Source organism: Vigna umbellata, chromosome 4, assembly GCF_029865625.1.
Source record: "Vigna umbellata cultivar VRB3 chromosome 4, Vumbellata_1.0, whole genome shotgun sequence".
In the NCBI taxonomy this organism is placed as follows: Eukaryota; Viridiplantae; Streptophyta; class Magnoliopsida; order Fabales; family Fabaceae; genus Vigna; species Vigna umbellata.
In genome coordinates, this window is record NC_142168.1 from 42,112,045 (window position 1) to 42,130,061 (window position 18,017).

Consider the following 18,017-nt stretch of genomic DNA (forward strand, 5'->3'; position numbering starts at 1 on the left):
GGATTCCACCTCCAGGCACTAGAATCTTCGAAGATTCCTTGTGAATCGCGGATTCAAAGTTGATTAACATTGTCCGGATGGCCTCGCCAAGCCTCGCCTTTGAAGCGCACACCTGTAATATGATGGAGGAGGTTTATTCGGAAGAGAAGATGGACTCGATTTGTTGCTGGTTTTTACAGATTGCGTTGTACAAGTCCAGCATCCTGAACATTTTCTCTGTCGTTTTCTTGCACTTAGACACATTTTCCGGAAAGTCGAACAGCGTCGTCGCGCCATCTTTGCAAATCGCGGCAAAACACGAGTCCGCAATATTCCTCTCCACCGAACCGAAAACGTAGTCGTAGAGCGATTTCTCGTCGCGAAACAGAGTTTGTACGACAACCTGGATGGAGTTGAACGAGGCTCTCGAAGGAGGAATTGAGTGCGACGAGGTGATGCATAGTGGAATGCAGACTCATAACGGCCTTAAGGTTGCTACCAGACTTCTACGCCGTCGGCGAACATCGAGAGGCACACCGGACACTCGTCTTCGATCTCCTTGGAGTGCTCCTCTTTCCGGTACTTCACACCTGTGTCGACGCTGGCGAGTTCGGTCTCACGGTGGGAAGCCTCTGACGCAACGGAGGGCTCGCTAATGGAGGGATCCCGGCGACAGCGGTGCGAGGGGCAATCGAAGATGAAGATGTAAATTAGCACCGGGATTGTCACGAGGACGAGGAGTGCGAGGATGAACTCGTGCGGGGAGAGATCGACGGAGCTGGAGAGTTGGCGAACGACGGCAGCAGGAGAAAAGGAAGAACAGTGATATGGAATATGGAGCTGGGGGTGCCGTCAAAGGGATGCAGGGCGCGAGAAGGGTATTTAATTCCACGTCACTAACATCCTAACTCTGTCACATGTTTTCCATTTGCATATTCAACATGCTATGTCATTGAAATGTTAACGCCGTTCTCTCCAATTGATGGAAAATGTTCAATTAATTCAATTTTGGAAAAATAGGTATCTAATTAAGTTAAAATTTAACTGAAGGACCAGATAAATCTACGTAGTGACGTCAAAGATGATTAAACCTAGAATAAAATTATAGAGGTACAGAAAAAAATCACAAGCACGTTATATATACTCTAGTTTCTTTGGTGACGTTATTTTTAATTTGTAAAAGGTAGTTTTGGTCTAACTTCATACTTTGTTTTTTTACTTTCTATATGCGATTTTGGTCTTTCTATTTTCTTTTTCTGATTTTAGTCTAAGATTTAAAAAAATGATTTTGAATTAGTTTTCAATTCTTTATATGCTTATTTTCTTTTGTTTAAATTTGTATTAATTAAATTATCTTTAATATTCTGAATTTTATAAAATAGAAATTTTATATTCTAAATTTTAATCATAATATAAAAATATTGATATTAATGTTTATTAATTATATAATCTATAATATTTTAAAATTACTCGCAACTGAAAATTCTAAATCAAAAATTGAATTTAAAATACGGAATAAAATTACGTAATACGGAATAAAATTATAAAGGTACAAGAAAAATTACAGGGCAGATTATATGTACTCTAGTTTCTTTTGTGACGTTAATTTTAATTTGTTAAAGGTAGTTTTGGTCTAACTTCATAATTTTATTTTATTTTACTTTTTATATGCAATTTTGTTCTTTCTATTTTCTTTTCTGATTTTAGTCTAAGATTTAAAAATAATTATGATTTTGAATTAGTTTTCAATTCTTCATATGCTTATTTTCTTTTCTTTAAATTTGTATTAATTATATTTTCTAATTTTATCACACTTAGATTATTTCAATTCATATAAGATATCTAATATTATTTTTAACCCAAAATCTTAAGACAATAAATTATGAATTTTTTTTCTTACATGATGTTTGCTTTTATCATTTCTATCTAAAATAAGATTTAGAATCATATTTGGATAATTATTAACACAAACTTCGATATATTTTGATATCTAAACTTTAAAAATAAATTAATATAATCTTTTTAATTAATCCAATTATGTTAATTTTGTTAGGTGTTAAATGATATTTCAAACTGACATTTAATCTAGGAACATGTTAAAATGTGTAAATAATTCAAACACTGGTTTGAACTATTGTTTGACACACAAAAAATTAAGGCATTTAGATTAGGAAGACTATATCTATTCTTTAATGTTTGGAGATCAAACTATATCAAAATTTGGGATGGACAAATTCTAATTTGTTACAAAGATTTAGAGAATAAAAATATATTTAATCTTTAAATTAATATAAACATAACAAGGCTTAAGAAAAATTAGTATTGGATTAAAATTATGAATTTTTAAATTTTAAAAACTAAAACATGAAATAAATAAAATTATCAATGTCATAAATATAAAAAATAAATTTACTTCAAAATTATAAGTTATCGATATAATTATTCTAAAATCATATTAATATAGATATGTTTGTGATAGTTCTTTAGGGTTCAATATATATATATATATATATATATATATATATATATGACTTTAATTGAACTACAATTGAAACCATTTTTCTCCAACAACTACTTGAGTTAAGGCAATGAATTTATGAATATTTTTTTATATGGTGTTTGACTTTGTCATTTCTGTCCAATTCGGAACTTAGACTCACACTTGGACTATTTCCAACAGTCTCCCTTCAGGGATGAGTTCCTTTCATATGATATATTTCTCTCAAGTGTAGGGTAACCTTTACTTATATCACTATTGTTGCGGTTATGATGTTGTTGTGTTATGTTGTTGTTGTCTTCACATCAGTCTAAGTCGATCATCAAGAAGTACAAGTGGTTATGATACTAGTGATGAGTTTTTTTTTTATCTGAGAAGGTTCTTTAGCAAGAGATTATATAAATGTGACATGAGTCCAACCTAATATGTGACTTGATTTCACACTTAGATTATTCTCAACAGTGTTAATGAAATTTTGCATACACTTGAAGGAGAAAAAAATAAAAGAAAAAAATAATTATTTTTAAGGGTCTAAGTCGATCATCAAGAAGTACAAATGGTTATGATACTAGTGATGAGTTTTTTTTTTATTTGAGAAGGTTCTTTAGCAAGAGATTATATAAATGTGACATGAGTCCAACCTAATATGTGACTTGATTTCACACTTGGATTATTCTCAACAGTGTTAATGAAATTTTGCATACACTTGAAGGAGAAAAAAATAAAAGAAAAAAAATAATTATTTTTAAAATTAAATTAATTTATGTATAATTTAGTCTGTAAAAGCTTGTTTACTTTAAATTCTTCGAAGTTAATAAATAAACACTCTTCTATTTGTTTCTTTAAAGTCTTTATATATGTATATATATTGGAAAATAATTTTGAGAAGGGTAATAAGGGTATTTATTATTTGAAAAGTAAATAAAGGGAGATTGAAAACGTAAATGTTATAATGGAACGATTGAGCTTGGTTTTCGTTGGTGGTGTGAGAGGAAAGGAAAGTGAAGGGGAGTTGTGATTTGGGTAGGAGGTGAAGACTTTTCCTAGATTGAGCTTTGTTCGTGCTCTATGTATAGGTGGTAGTGGTGTCCTATGTTGTGAACAGTTTATCATTAAGGCAGACGTGGAAGTTGTGTCTTGGATCTAGTTTTTTGGTGCTTTGGTGAGTATATGAAGTTGTGTCTTCTTTTAGAGTTGTTTGGTGGTTTAGGCAGAAGTTGAAGCATACAAGTTTTTATTACTCGCTTTGGTTTCTTTGTATTGTATTGACCTTTGAGGTTGTTTTTTGTTTGAGGTTATTGTGTGCGTATGTTGGTTGGTGTTTGTAGCTTTGGTGTAAGAGTATTGGTGAGCACCCATAGGTATGCACCTGGTCATCCTTTTTTTAGAGGCAATTTAAATATGAAAGAGGTATATTACCCAACCTTATTTTGCAAGTCATTTGATCACAAATAACATATATTGGTTTCTCGCTTTATACAAATTTCATGAAGAATGAAAGTGAATACTTGTCATAGTTGTAGTGTATTCAATTAAGTCTGTTATGTTTGAAAACTGATTTCTTACTAGTCATAACTACTATAACGGTCATATTTTTAAATTTGTTTGACCATCATTTAATGAGAATCGATTACATTAATTGTATATTCAATTAAGAGCTAAGTTTGTTGTAATTATGTTACATCTGTTTAATGTAACCGATTACATAAGTTTAGTAATCGATTGCTTTGTGTCAGAACTGATATAAACTATATATTGAAGCATTTTTTGAAAATCTGTAACGATTGATCATACTCACACTTTCATATCTGATTGATTTCATTTGAGAGTTTTACAGATTACTCAAAAGCTCCAAGAATCAAGAACGAGAAGAATTGGATCATCTTGAAGCATTCTTGAGAAGCAATTTACTGGACTACATTAACTTATCGCTTTAGCACACATCTGAAGGTGCATCTTGATTGATCAGGAGAGAAGATTTGCAATCTTGGATTTGTTGTTTCCCTGTACGTGAGTGTCAGGAAGAAGAGTGATATGCTCTTGACTTTGAGAGAGGATATCTCAAAAGGTTTGCTGCAACAGGGATGGGTTGTTCTATGTTGGTAGTTGTTGTTGTTTCTATATTTAATTAAGAGTTTGTGAGCTGTTTACATTTGAGAGTTGCTCTGTAAAACCTTGGCTGTAATACTCTGATAATTATAGTGAATTACTCTCCGATCTAAGGTTGATTGGGAGGGTGACTGGATGTAAGCATTGAGGCCGAACTAGTATAAAAACTGTGCTTGTTTTTCTCTCCTTTATCTCTTTACATTTTCATTGTCATTGTAAATACACGTATTGTTTCATTGCACACAATTGATTGACACACAAGAAAGATTTCAAGAACCTCATAGTTTGCGAAAAGGATTTAAAAAGTGCAAGTTTTTATAAAACACCAATTCACTCCCCCCCCCCCCCCTCCCCCCTCCCCCCTCTTGGTGTTGAGAAACAAAGTTTATCAATTCTAACATCAATGTTGGCCATCTTTGAGTTGTGGCTAACCATCATTGTGCCATGGTGGGAAAGGATCATTTTGGGATCATGAGGTGGTTGTTGGAATTAATCAGTTTCTTATTGAACCTTAAATTATTATGGACTCTAAGTTTTCTTTTTTGAAATTCGCTTCTTGGATTCTCACACATGGTTGACATCAGTAGTGGGGTAATAATCTTTCATAACTTTTGCTTGCTTACTTAGTTTAACGAATTTATTCATTGTTTTTATTGATGATTAGTTGCATTGCTTTCCTAAAATCTTTAACTTGTGGTTGTTATGATGGGTTTTGTTATTTTTTTAGGTAATTTTCTTTTCTTGTGATGTAGAAAAGGTAGAGACTTCCTTACCATGGAAATTATGGGGAAAGAGGTTTGAATGAAAATTATGATGTTTTTTTCATTAAATTTTATTCTCATAAGTTATGTATTTGACATGTTGAATTGTTTACTTTAATATGTAGATCCATGTTTTCGTAACCTCTTGTAGCACATACCAAAGAAGGAAAACTCTTGTTAATCTTAACTTCTATCTCGACATTCAAGTCTAACGTCCTTTTCACATGTATATTCATCCTTTTATTGCCTCGAAACAATCTTGACTTTGTTGGGCTCTGATCATCACTATGAACATCATTGAATGTCGAAATGTACCACTTCTCATCTCTCCTTGTAACAATGATGTGTGTTTCAAAATCATGAGCCTACATTGGATGTTCATTCATCTCATTCTCAATAGGGGAGACATATTTTCTAGTCTTTGAAGACACCACTAGAAAGTAACATAATTCGGTGTTCTTATTCTTCCTTGAACTTCTTGTTTGAATTCCAAAACCCTTTGATATTGCATATTGTCTATAAAATGACTTCATTGAATCAACACTTTCAAAAACCATTCCAATTGTTGGACAAATTGACTTGGGTTGAACATCTTGTTCATGTAATTGTTCCTGTGTATTGCCATTTTTGTCAACATCAAATTTCATCCTGGTAAATAAATTTATTTTTTAAAAAATAAAAAATAAATTCCTTCATCCATAGAGTTGGTACAGCCTTCACGAGGTTGATACATCTCACTTTCTTCATCCATAGGGTTAATACACCCTTCGTGAGGTTCGTACGCCTCCACCCTTCATCCACAAGATTGGTACACCCTTCCTGAGGTTTGTACACCTCAATTCCTTCATCCATAGGGTTGATACACCTTTCATGAGGATGGTAGACCTCTTTGCTTTTCATCAAAGCCTATTCCTCGTGAAAGGTCAAGCTTATTTCTGTTATGGATCGTGACACTCCTCTTGGCATTGGTCATTGTTAAAAACCCAAACAAAATTAGTGTTTTTATTTATTTATACTTTGCTACGACAATATAAAAAGTCAAAAGTTCATGTTATTTAGTAAAATTTAAATAAAGAGGGACAATTGCCAACATCCAATTTCGTCCAGATAAATAAATTCATGTAAAAAATTAAAACCAAAAATATAAAAAAATGTTTTCAATTTATGGTAGGATAAAAAACGAAATAAATTTTCTTTAAATTTTTAAACTTTAGTTTTAGCATAAAAAAATAGTAAAAAATATAATAACAAAAGTGATAATAAAATAAAATAGCCTATTTTTGTTTTCAATCCTTTTTATGAGCCCAACCGTCCAAGGATTGTATACATATCCTCACCCCCACTCTTTACTTTTTACCCTTCACAAGACATCTCACGAGAGAATATTCAAAATCGTTGATTTTGATTTTATAAGATTATTATAGGCAATGTTTCTCTTAATAATTAAAACCAATATATTGATATTTGTTAAGACAAGACAGTCTAGAAATTAGATCGTCTAAGCAAACTCAAGTTTAGAAGTTTAACAAAAACATTAAACAAAATATTGATATGCAAAAAACAGATGTATTTAAAGAAATATCGTCTAAGGGAAAGTTATTTTGTAACATCATTTATAGAAAAAATCAAGCACATTAATGTTTTTCTATACTGAACTATCTAATGAACATAATTTATGAACGTCTAAGGAAAGAAATTGTTTTTCAAATGAATCATCTAATAGATGATATTGTTAAAGCGGTGCAGGAAATGGTTAGCATAAACAAATAACCAAGAGGGGGGTGAATTGGTTTCTAATTGCAAATTCGTGCCTTTAATAATTTTCTAAGTATTTTAATTTCCTTAGCAATTAATTAAAATAATAAAGAGAGTCAAGAAAAGAGAAAATTGCACAAATGGTTTTTATACTTATTCAGATCACCAAGATTCTACGTCTAGTTGCTAATATCAAACTGAGATTAATTTTTCACTAGCACAAAAACCAACAAACTGTTACAATCACAAAGAAAGACAAATTTAATGTTTAGAAAACACCTCTCTTATTACCACAAGAGATGAAACTCACTTCCTCTGAAGGTCACAAAGGATAAACACATTCTCTGAATGCTTCACGAATGATGAACACTTCCTTCGAATGTTTCACGAAAGATGAACACTTCCTTTGAATCTTCACAAAGGATGATATGCTTCACTTAGCAACAACAATAACACTCGATCACACTTCCAATGAAAGTTCTCGCTCTATGCCAACACCAAATTCTCAAAGCCACAACACAAGGGTTACACAAAACCTAAAACACACTTATCACAAAACAAAATACTCAAATATGTTTTTTGTGTAACAGAATGAGAGACTAAAATCAATATATAAGGATCTCACTCAAGGACACCTCCAAAAATTTGTTGTTATGTATTTAATGTGTGATAATCGATTATCCACTTACGGTAATCGATTATGCATTCAATGAATGCACAACGGTAAAAACATGCCTACAAACTTCAATGGCTAGTCGGGATAATTGATTATTGTAAGTCATAATCGTTTATGGATAATCGATTATCATAGCCTGGTAATTGATTATTCCAAAGACCAAAATAAGTTTTTAGCAAACTTCAAAACCTCTCTATGATAATCAATTATCTTAAGTGCTAATCGATTATTGCAGATTTTTTGTGACTCCAAAACAAATTTTAAATCAAACAATACAAGGAATCAACCACAATTAAAACCATATACATAAATCTACTAATTACAAAAGCTTTAACACAAAACATAAGTCTTTAGGAAGATCTTCATGCAATTTGAGCACTTGAGACTTGATTTGGGTATCATCAAAACTCCTAACTTCAAGATTTTGCTGACATATATGAGTAAACAAGCTAGCGTTTTATGAACAAGAAAGTCTATCTCTTTTATAACACTGAAGCTAAAAGAAAGCTTTATTCAATACCATGTTAACTCAAGCGTAACATCTTAAGAATACAATGTCTAATGTATGACCGCTAAATGCTACACTCAAATAGCCTTTGATAAAGCATCTAATATTTTACACCATCTGATGAATATACATGATGTATGCTTTACCAAATGATGCATTTATTAATGAAATGACAAGTGATAAAATGTTTTGAACATGCAATATTTTCTAATGCTTACCAACGTTCCAAATATTTAATGCATGTATGAAAAAGTACCTCGATGCTTGTATACCTTATTCTTGATTTTGTATAGATCACTAAGTAGAAAGATATGATCAAAATCACTACACCCAAGAAAAAGACGTTGTGAGATATGAAGAACGTTTTGGGAATGTTTCCCTTAAAGCCTTCTGCTTTGTCACATCTTATTTGTTTAAGATAAAAGGGTATGATAAAGCTCTGAACCTCTAGAAAGTAGAGTAAAGCCTAACTTCCCACCTAAAGGCTACCCACTCTCTTGAAGTTAACTTCTCTGTCTAACGGTCATCTTTCAAGAAAAGCTATATATAGATGGAAACTTGAAAAGAAGACAAGAAGAATAAGAAAGTTAACTCGTGAAGGCTCAAAACAAGCTTAGTATGCTCATATACTGTTTGAAGTTGAATATTTTGCTATAAGAGACAAACCTTAGCAAATCACATAATTCTTTGTATGGTTTACTTTTTCTCTTTGAGAGTTATTATCTGTAACTTTGTTCATAACATTGTTTGTGTTGTAAACTCTCAAGAGAATTAAAACACTTGGTGTTTAGCTCAGTTGAGTTAAACAATCTAGATGTGTTGTATAGGGTTGAGATCAAAAGTTGTTAGAATACTTGGACCATAAGTGGTTAGAATACTTGTACCAAAAGTGGTTAAAATACTTGTAAAGCAGGAGTGATTAAACTCGGACTAGTCGTGTTGACTAAGTGTTATTCATAGACCATGTTTTATTTTATGGTTTTATTTAGTTTTCTCAAAATAATTTATGGTGGCGAATCCAAAGTCTCTTTTTAAACCCGTTTTTTTTCGGTTTGTCGTCTTATCGTGATTCCGGTTGCAACAATCTTGTTCATGAAATTCAATATCATCCAAACATATATTTATATCCTCCATTTACCTACACTTGAGACATCAATTCAATACAACAAGGTTACTTTTAACTTCACTAAATACCATTAAACAACGTAAGTATCGTTCTGTCAAAATGAGGTTGAATATCTCAACAATCACTCAATATACATAACAAAATCATTAAAAAGTTAATCTAGACTACATAAACTTAGAAAAACAAATTAACTATAACCACGTACCGATGATCATCATCACCCAACTCTGAAGTAAACATCTTATAAACAATTACACAATTAATTCTGTAGTATGACATATTATTCTCAATGTAAGTAGAAACCACTAAATTCATACCACTACTTGTTGAAGCACTTGTTGAAGGTCCCCCCAATCTTGTTTATAATGACATTTCATTGAAAAACTCTTCTTGCAAACGTGGAACTTTCTTCCCCTACAACTCCTCAAATTGTGTATGGTGTTAAACTTTTCTCCTCCAGAGGCATTGCTCTAATGCACCAAACTCATAAGTAGTCACATTTATATATAAATTTTTTTATGTTATCGATAAAAAAATACTTATTCACTAATAATAGTAGTAATAATTTCCTAAAACAAAATTATTGCAAGACTATGACACACTTTTAGCCCTTCATACGTGTGAGCTGGATTTTGCTCCCAAAAGAAAAGTTTTTAAGCTCTCTTTTAACTTTTCAATGGCACCAATAATGCTCAAATCCAAGTTGGGAAGTATAAGATATAATATGCACAAGACAATTTATTAAAATAGAAAATAAAATACGAAAATGAATTGGATTTAATGATTAAGATCAAGAGTGTCTTTGGTAAAGTTAATGAAATAATCACTAACTTATTTGATTAGCTTATAAGATAGTCTCACCAACAAAAAGAAAAAGTGTTTGATAAGCAGTTCTAAGTAGTTTCTTTCTAATGTGTAACTTATTTATTTTTCTTCCAATAGTATCTCTTATACTTTAATACATTTTCTTATTATCCTTTCTATACTTTAATCCAATATATTGCATATTTCTAATAGAATGTTGAAAATGATTTCAACATTTAAGATAAATAATGAATATTTAGTTCTATTATTACACTATTTTAAGTATTTTTTGAGTTATTTTTTAAACTTTTATGTAATTTGAATTCAAAATAATTTTTTTTAAAAAAAAATAAACAAAAACTAATTTGAATAAAATATTTTTCCAAATAACTAAATAGTCATTTTTAAAAAAAGAAGTAAAAGCCTTAAAATGCTAATTACAAATTTGATTATTTTTTAAAAAACTAAAATTATAGTTACGTAATAATATTTTTTTTTCTACAAATATACACTTTATTTATACAATGAAACTTATATAGTTATATTGTTTTAGGCAGAGCACACATTCAAACATGCGGGCCTCCTGAATCCATGAATTGATGAAAAATGAAAAATAAAAGATGCCACATTTCATGCTTGATAGCCACCACAGACTACTTCCTCTGTCTCCCTATTCCTCTTTTGCGCTTCACTAATATTTAATTACTAAATTTAATTTTCACAAACATTCCAATGCATCCCATACCCCACCCATCAAGGGATGTTAAAAACTCATGTTCTTCTCCTTAACCACATACCCATGCTCTTCTCCTGACAAGCACACTTAAACCGGTTTTTCTTTTTATCTAATATCCATGACCCCATACAAGGAACACACACCTACTAATTTACAAATTCAAAACCTATATTGTTTACTACAAATACACTGTATATACGACACAATTTACCTTAGTGTTTAAATCCTCAATAATTCAATTAATGCATTTTTATAGAAAATTTTAATAACCATTGAGTCCTATGCTTTCATCCTTGAAGCACATTTCATCTCCTTCAACGAAAATGAGAGAATGGAAGAGTGGAGGTGAGACTACAGAGAAATAACGAAAGGGAGAGAAAGAAATAAAGGGAGAGTGGGGGAGGGTGCAGTGAAAGAGAGAAAAAGTGAGAGACAAAGAAAGGGAAAGTTGGAGGGAGAGAGGGGGGACGTGAGTGAGAGAGACAAAGAAAGGGAAAGTTGGAGGGAGGGGGAGGGGGGGCGTGGGGTTGCAGAGAAAGAGAAAGAAAGAGAGGGGGAGGGGTGTTAAAAAGGTAAATAGTAAATGTAAAAAAAAGATAATTTTGAAATAAAAAAAAATTGGGAACAGAGAGCACTGGTAGAGAGAGCAACACTCTTCGTGCTTTCATTTTTGAGAATTGTATATATATAGCATATGCCAGTGAACCAAAAGATACATTATTATTGAAGGTAAAAGACAAGGAATTGTAAAGAAAATCAAATAAAAAAAATAGGGAATAAAACAAAAATTTAGAATTTCTTTTCTTCTTCTTCATCATAAACAGCAAAAATCAATTGTTTCTACCAGGATAATTTCTCAATTTCCAGAAGCTGGAACTACATTGCATTCAAAGCTGCAATGGCTGAATTTATTTCTCTCAGAACCCCAGTTAGCTTGACAGTGTAGCTTCTTCTCTGACCAAAGATGGTTTGTTAAAAACTAAAAAAAGTGGTTTTTTCTTCCATGATCAAAACCCAGAGATCCACTGCAAGTACCAGCATACGCCCTTCTTCTGCATCACCATTCATCAACAGTTTAAAGGAGATGGAGACTGTCACAAAGATCTGTATGCATGCCACATCGTTGAATCAAGAATAACTGAGAATTTTTTATCACATTGTTGAATAAAAAATCTGCATCTGCTTTGCTTCAATAAACTTGGACAATTGGACAATAATTTCACCACAGAAAGCATCACATCATGAAACTTCTCTTGGACATGAGAGTTCCCTCTCCTTTTCCCTTGATCCACCTATACTCAACACTTTGTTTTTTTTCCTTTTTTTTCAACTTTGTTGTTTTCCTTTTTTCAACTTTGTTGTTTTCCAAATTCAATCTCAATTAATTTTCCCCTCCAAAACCCTTTTTTCTTTTTCCCTATCACAGTTTAAGAAAAACTACTTTCGTGATATGGAACTGATACTCAGCTATTGAGGAATTACAGTACCTCTCCAACCGAATGATATCTCAACTTTGCTGCACAAATGAAACCATACAGCCAGATGTGCAGATTCTGGTCCAATGTTTGTCAAAAGATCATGAAGATCAGACATTCCTAGCCATAGAGACAAAACTGATACATGGTCCTCTCACCAATAATAGTGCATTCTGCAGCTTCCTTTTCCCCTTCCACTGGACAATGCAGGAACTGATCAAAACAATTCAAACAAAGAGCCTCCAAACAAAATGTTTCTTCATAAATGTCCTTGATACATCTTCCACAGCGAATGCAGCGTGTTATGCAAACTGTACAACCTCTACAGAGCTGAGCAGCCACATGCTTCTGCTGACAACTCTCAGCAGGGCAATCATAAATAGGTCTCACTTTCTTGCATTTTGGACACGCATCTACGTCAATTTGGCAGCTATCTTCACGTAAGATATGTGAATATTCTCTCCTGTAGAATTGCGGCTTCCTATCTCCATGTTGCAAATGCTTGCTAGCATCCAGTAATTCCTTTAACTCTTCAAACTGCTGTTCAGTCACATGACACATACCACCAAGCCCACCAATTCGTAAATGCTTGATACCAGATTTTCCAGATGACTTAAGAGCCCTGAGGTTCAATAAAATGCCCTCAATTGTGATTCTGATACAATCTGGCACACTAAGCTGAAAGATGTACATTCAAATTTGTTAGTTTCAAAGGACATATAAATACATAAGTTCAAGATATGCCATTTCAATATAAATTAAGTTATCAAAACATCTAGTACATAGACAATGATGTGTTTTTCATAAACATGCAAAGGAAATGTAATTGAATTAGCATTAGCATGGTAGTGCACATTCATCTTTACTGTTGTGTGTGCAACAATTTTTCAAGAATAGAAGTTAGGCGAGTTAAGGCATAGTTGAATTGTAATGCTTAGACTCTACTACACAAAGAAAATTGTCCCTTAGCTATTAGTAATAACTTTTCATCCAGTGGTAAGCCAAAACACAAAACAAGAATTTGATTCCTAGTGGGATAACTGTTTTAGATGCATTAATTGTCCCATCAAAACTTATGTTTCTTATGAAGTTGCAAGAAAACATTAAAATGTTTAGCTTTGATTAGCCAGGGCACAATAAGATATTGTACATTGACATCATTGTATATTTACAACAAATATATAGAAAATACTGCCAGCATGAAATCTAAAATATACAAAGCACCAACTTGAAAAAACCATAGCTCTTAAAAGATATGTTCTTGGAAAATTTTGATGTAAAAGAAAGGTTAACATAACTAAACAAGACTGAACGGGTACCAAAAGTTTTTAAGTTAAAACAACACCAAATCTAAGCTAGTGATGTAGGGTTAGCTTCAAGCAAGGTTTTAAAAGGAGGTCAGTCTAATAAATGATATGTACACATGTTATGTTTTGGATAATATTACAAATACTAACCTTCATCAATCCTGTGTTACTTTGTAAAACACTTTGCAGACCACTGTCAGTGATCCATAAACAGTTCACCAGGATCAGGCATTGAAGGGTACCTTGAGCTCTGTTGGTTAACTTTACAAGTTTACCATCTGTAATCTTTTCGTTCAATGGCTGATTAATGTGCACAGTCCTCCATAACAAAGGATCACCTCTAACAGCATCACGCAGTGATCTGCAGACCTGTTCAACAGAGAGAAGGTCCCGTACACCTAGGTAACCCAAGACAAAAAACAAAGCATCATGAGGATCACCTCTTTCAGCATCACATTCAATTTTGGGGCAGTTTTGCATTGCTTCAGTGCTTGGAACCAAATAATCGTCATGCTTAACCCTCATAAATCCCCCTGCACTTCCCTCAGTCACAATGCCCCCACTAAATACCCCATCAAAATTTTGATACCCTTTGAAAATATCACCTGATACAGACATCTCATTCTCCTTATAACTAAACCCCTGAGGTAGCAGATTCTCAGGGCCATTCCAAGCCCAACCCAGACCTAAAAGGTGAAGATGATCATAATCACCGATCTTTTCATGTGTTTCACCCAGCACAAATTCTATATCCTCAGGTCGGAAATCCCATTCAAAATCCTCAATCCAACCTGAGAATGCTGCCAATGTAGATTCTATGTCTAGTTCAAAAGGGTCCACTGGCAACCGATCAAGAACATCATCATCGTTGTTTTTATCCTCTTCACCATCCTTGTCATCTTCATCCTCGTCATCCTCATAATCAGCAACCACTTCCTTTGCATTCTCGAAATCAAAACATGTCTCTCCTAAATTCTCGTTGAAACAACACAGGTAGCAAGAACTGCCAAAACAACCACAGCTTTTGATCGACTGGTCGTCCAACACCGACCCATTTGAGGGGCACAAATTCTTCTCATCAAAAGCCATTCCTTCCCTTTTTAAGGGTCGCTGTAACAAAGAAACAGAATCCCTGCAACAAAGAATAAGCGGGACTCAATACACCAACCCCATCAATCTACAATGCCTAATCTCTCCCTTTTCTTTCTCAATTGAGTTGAAGGAAATAAAAAACACGAACCTTCAAAGCACAAATTGATGACTGAAGAAAAAAAATAACAAAAAGGGAAGATTTTTAACGAAGGGAAAATAGAAGAATGAGAAAAAAACCAAGAGGGATATGAAGCAAATGGATCACCAATATAACAATTTTAGGCAGAAGAATGTTGGACAGAAAAAGAAGATACAAATGTGATTTGGAAAATCAGGGTTATAATAGCCATAAAAAAAAAAAGGAGAGAAATTACGCTACTCCAAATTGTTTTGGCCAATTCATGAAAAGGGTTAGAGATTGAGACAGTCAAGGAGGCAAGGATCAGATTCCTACTCTCCTCAACAAATGGAGGAGATTAAGTTCACAGATTCTTTGAGATTATTTTGTTTTTATTTTATTTTTTGAAGATCAATCCTAGAATATTTCAAACGTTACAAATAAGAATCCACTGTGAGGTGTATCTCATTAAAGATATACTTTTCAAATAATAAATATACTTACCGAATAAATATTTATATTTACATACAAATAAATTAGGACGGATTAAAAAAATTTCATCATAGTTTAAAAAAAAAAATAAAAGATGAAGTTATCTAAATGGTAAAAAAATAAAATAAAAAGATAATATAAAAAATTAAAAGTATATAAAATATTTGATTGATATAAAAAAAAGGTTAAAATTGATTATACAAAACAAATAGTTAAAAAAATGTTTTTGGTTGTATTTTAAAAAAAATTATAACTTGATTTTTTTAAAATGATTAATTATAAAATAATTAATTTATAAGAATAATATTTTAAAAAAAAGTAATTATTTTTTAAAATTAAATATTAATATACAAAGAATATTCTATGAATACTACGACTATACTTTTACATGTGACATCAGTGCTTGACTTTATGAGCTGGGTAAGAATGAATTTAATGCACTATGGTATAAATATAGTTATTAAGTTAGAAATCAATATCTTTTAAATTTTAAATTTTAAATGATTTTGTTTATGATTTCAATGTTTAAAATATATAGCTTCCCTGTGACACCAGTTTAGTTGGACATAATCTTGCAACAGAATTTAATGCATTGTATACATATAGTCATAGGTATTATGTTATAAATCAATATCTTTTATATTTTAAATATGAAATGATTTTGTATATTACTTAATTTTAAAAATATTATTTACAATCAAAATTACATATTTATCTTTTATATATATATTATCATAATATTAGTTAGTTTTCAAATTCTTCAAACTAAAAGTAAATATACAAAATAATTAAACAACACATTATTCAAACCAAAATTAATCTATAATCTATAAATAATTATTAATTATTAATAATATTAATAAAGAATATTATTTGGATAAGCATTTGTACTTGATTTTAATATATTTTAGTGTATAAATTTTATTTTCAATTTTTACTACCCTTTATAAATATATATTTTAAAACTAATGATATTTTTAATTTTGTAGGATATTTTATCATTAATTATTATATTGTGTCAGGCGTTACTCTATTTATCATGATTATATTGTGTCAAGAGTTACCATATTTATCATGATTATATCGTGTCTAGGGTTATCGTATTTATCATGTACTCTTTGTATCAATTTATTCTTATAAATAGACAACATCATATATTTTCTCTTCATACACAACGAAGGAGGAAGATTGTAAATCATCAACAAAACCGGCCATGAACTATGTTTGCTACTTAAGTTTCCATAAGGATTCATACCATCTGTAACAAGTCCAAGTCTTAAGTTTCTTAATTCTGCACCAAATTCTGGAAATATTTCATCAATCTTCTTCCATTGGGAAGAATCAGCTGGTGTCGAAGAAGATTGTCACACTTTCTTTCATGTGCATGCCAAATCAAGTTCTTTGCATCTTCTTTAATAGCAAACAATCCTTTCAACCTAGGAATTATCGGAAACCATTACACTTTAGCGAGGGGACCTTCTATTTCTTCATCAACATTGTTCTCATCAAGTTTCTTTTTAAATCGGGACAAACCACACGTTGGACAAACCTTCAATGCAGCAAACTCGTTTCTATATAATACACAATCATTAGAGCATGCATGTATCATACTCCAAACCCATTGGACAAAGAACTCTTTTTGCCTCGTAGTTACGATTAGGTGTGTTTTTTTTTGGAAGCATATCCCTCAATAATTCCAACAACTCTGTGAAACTTTTATCAGTCCATACATTTCTTGCTTTCAAACTAAACAATTTTAAAGTAGCAGATAATCGTGAAAAGGTAGTGCATCCTGAGTACAATTGTTCCTCTGAATCAGACTTCAAAGAATCATATAGATGAGTTGTTCCAAAGTTTTCTTCACCAACATCACGTATCATATCCTCTAAATGATCATTCATCCATTCTTCAACATATTCTGTTGTTCTTGACGCACTAGGGTTGTCTAATACTTCTCCATGCCAAGTCCAAATTGTATAACTCTTGACTATGCCATAGACGAATAGGTGATCACGTATCGCTCAAATTTTGACATAATTGGTTCAAACAACGAACACAAGAACAATAGTATGTCCCACACACAGGTCTTGCATGTTCTTGAGCATATTGCAAGAATATAGCAACCCCTTTTCATAGTCTTCACTAAGACGACGTGCATTCATCCAGCTTCGATCCATAACTATGTTGGTAACAAACTCCATTATTATCACATTTTAAGTTCTCAAATGGGTACTAAGATTCACTCCATAACTATATTTAAATATAATTTAAGATATAATATAAATTATCAAAACATTCTACCTTCAAAAATAATTTGAATAACTAACAAAACATATAATAAACAAATAAATTGTAGAGTAACCATTACACATAATCAAGTCAAATTAGATGAAGAGAAATTTCCATTCAATTCCCAAAGAGATAAAAATTTAACACTTATTTTTAGCCTAATATATTTTTCTCTTATTTTATTTTATAAGTTACTATTCTCTATTTTATTTTAGCCTAAAATAAAAAACACCGAGAGTATACTAAATAAAAATATATATATATATATATATATATATATATATATATTCAAA

At 31.7% G+C, this 18,017-nt stretch overlaps 1 protein-coding gene and 1 pseudogene across 2 annotated transcripts; both read right to left on the bottom strand.

Annotated features, from left to right (window-relative positions):
• Positions 1-11,649: 11,649 nt before the first annotated feature.
• LOC124847790 (F-box protein SKIP14-like) lies at positions 11,650-15,330 on the bottom strand. Of its 2 annotated transcripts, none has more exons than XM_088111266.1 (3): positions 15,200-15,330; positions 13,884-14,865; positions 11,650-13,104 (listed from the first exon to the last, which is right to left on the bottom strand). In XM_088111266.1, exons 1-3 carry the CDS (start codon positions 15,226-15,228, stop codon positions 12,547-12,549), a joined length of 1,569 nt encoding a protein of 522 aa, XP_087967392.1. In that variant the 5' UTR covers positions 15,229-15,330; the 3' UTR covers positions 11,650-12,546. The 2 variants fall into 2 exon arrangements, with proteins under 2 accessions (XP_087967392.1, XP_047181317.2); XM_047325361.2 differs by having other exon boundaries at positions 14,974-15,303.
• Positions 15,331-16,720: 1,390 nt separating this feature from the next.
• LOC148200248 (uncharacterized) lies at positions 16,721-17,336 on the bottom strand (annotated as a pseudogene).
• Between the last annotated feature and the right edge of the window lie 681 nt (positions 17,337-18,017).

Coding starts and splice junctions, on each gene's coding strand:
- LOC124847790 (XM_088111266.1), bottom strand. CDS start 15,228: ATGAATTGGCCAAAACAATTTGGAGTAGC. Junction 14,866..15,199: donor CCAAAACAATTTGGAGTAGC/GTAATTTCTCTC, acceptor TCTTTGTTGCAG/GGATTCTGTTTCTTTGTTAC. Junction 13,105..13,883: donor GTAACACAGGATTGATGAAG/GTTAGTATTTGT, acceptor TACATCTTTCAG/CTTAGTGTGCCAGATTGTAT.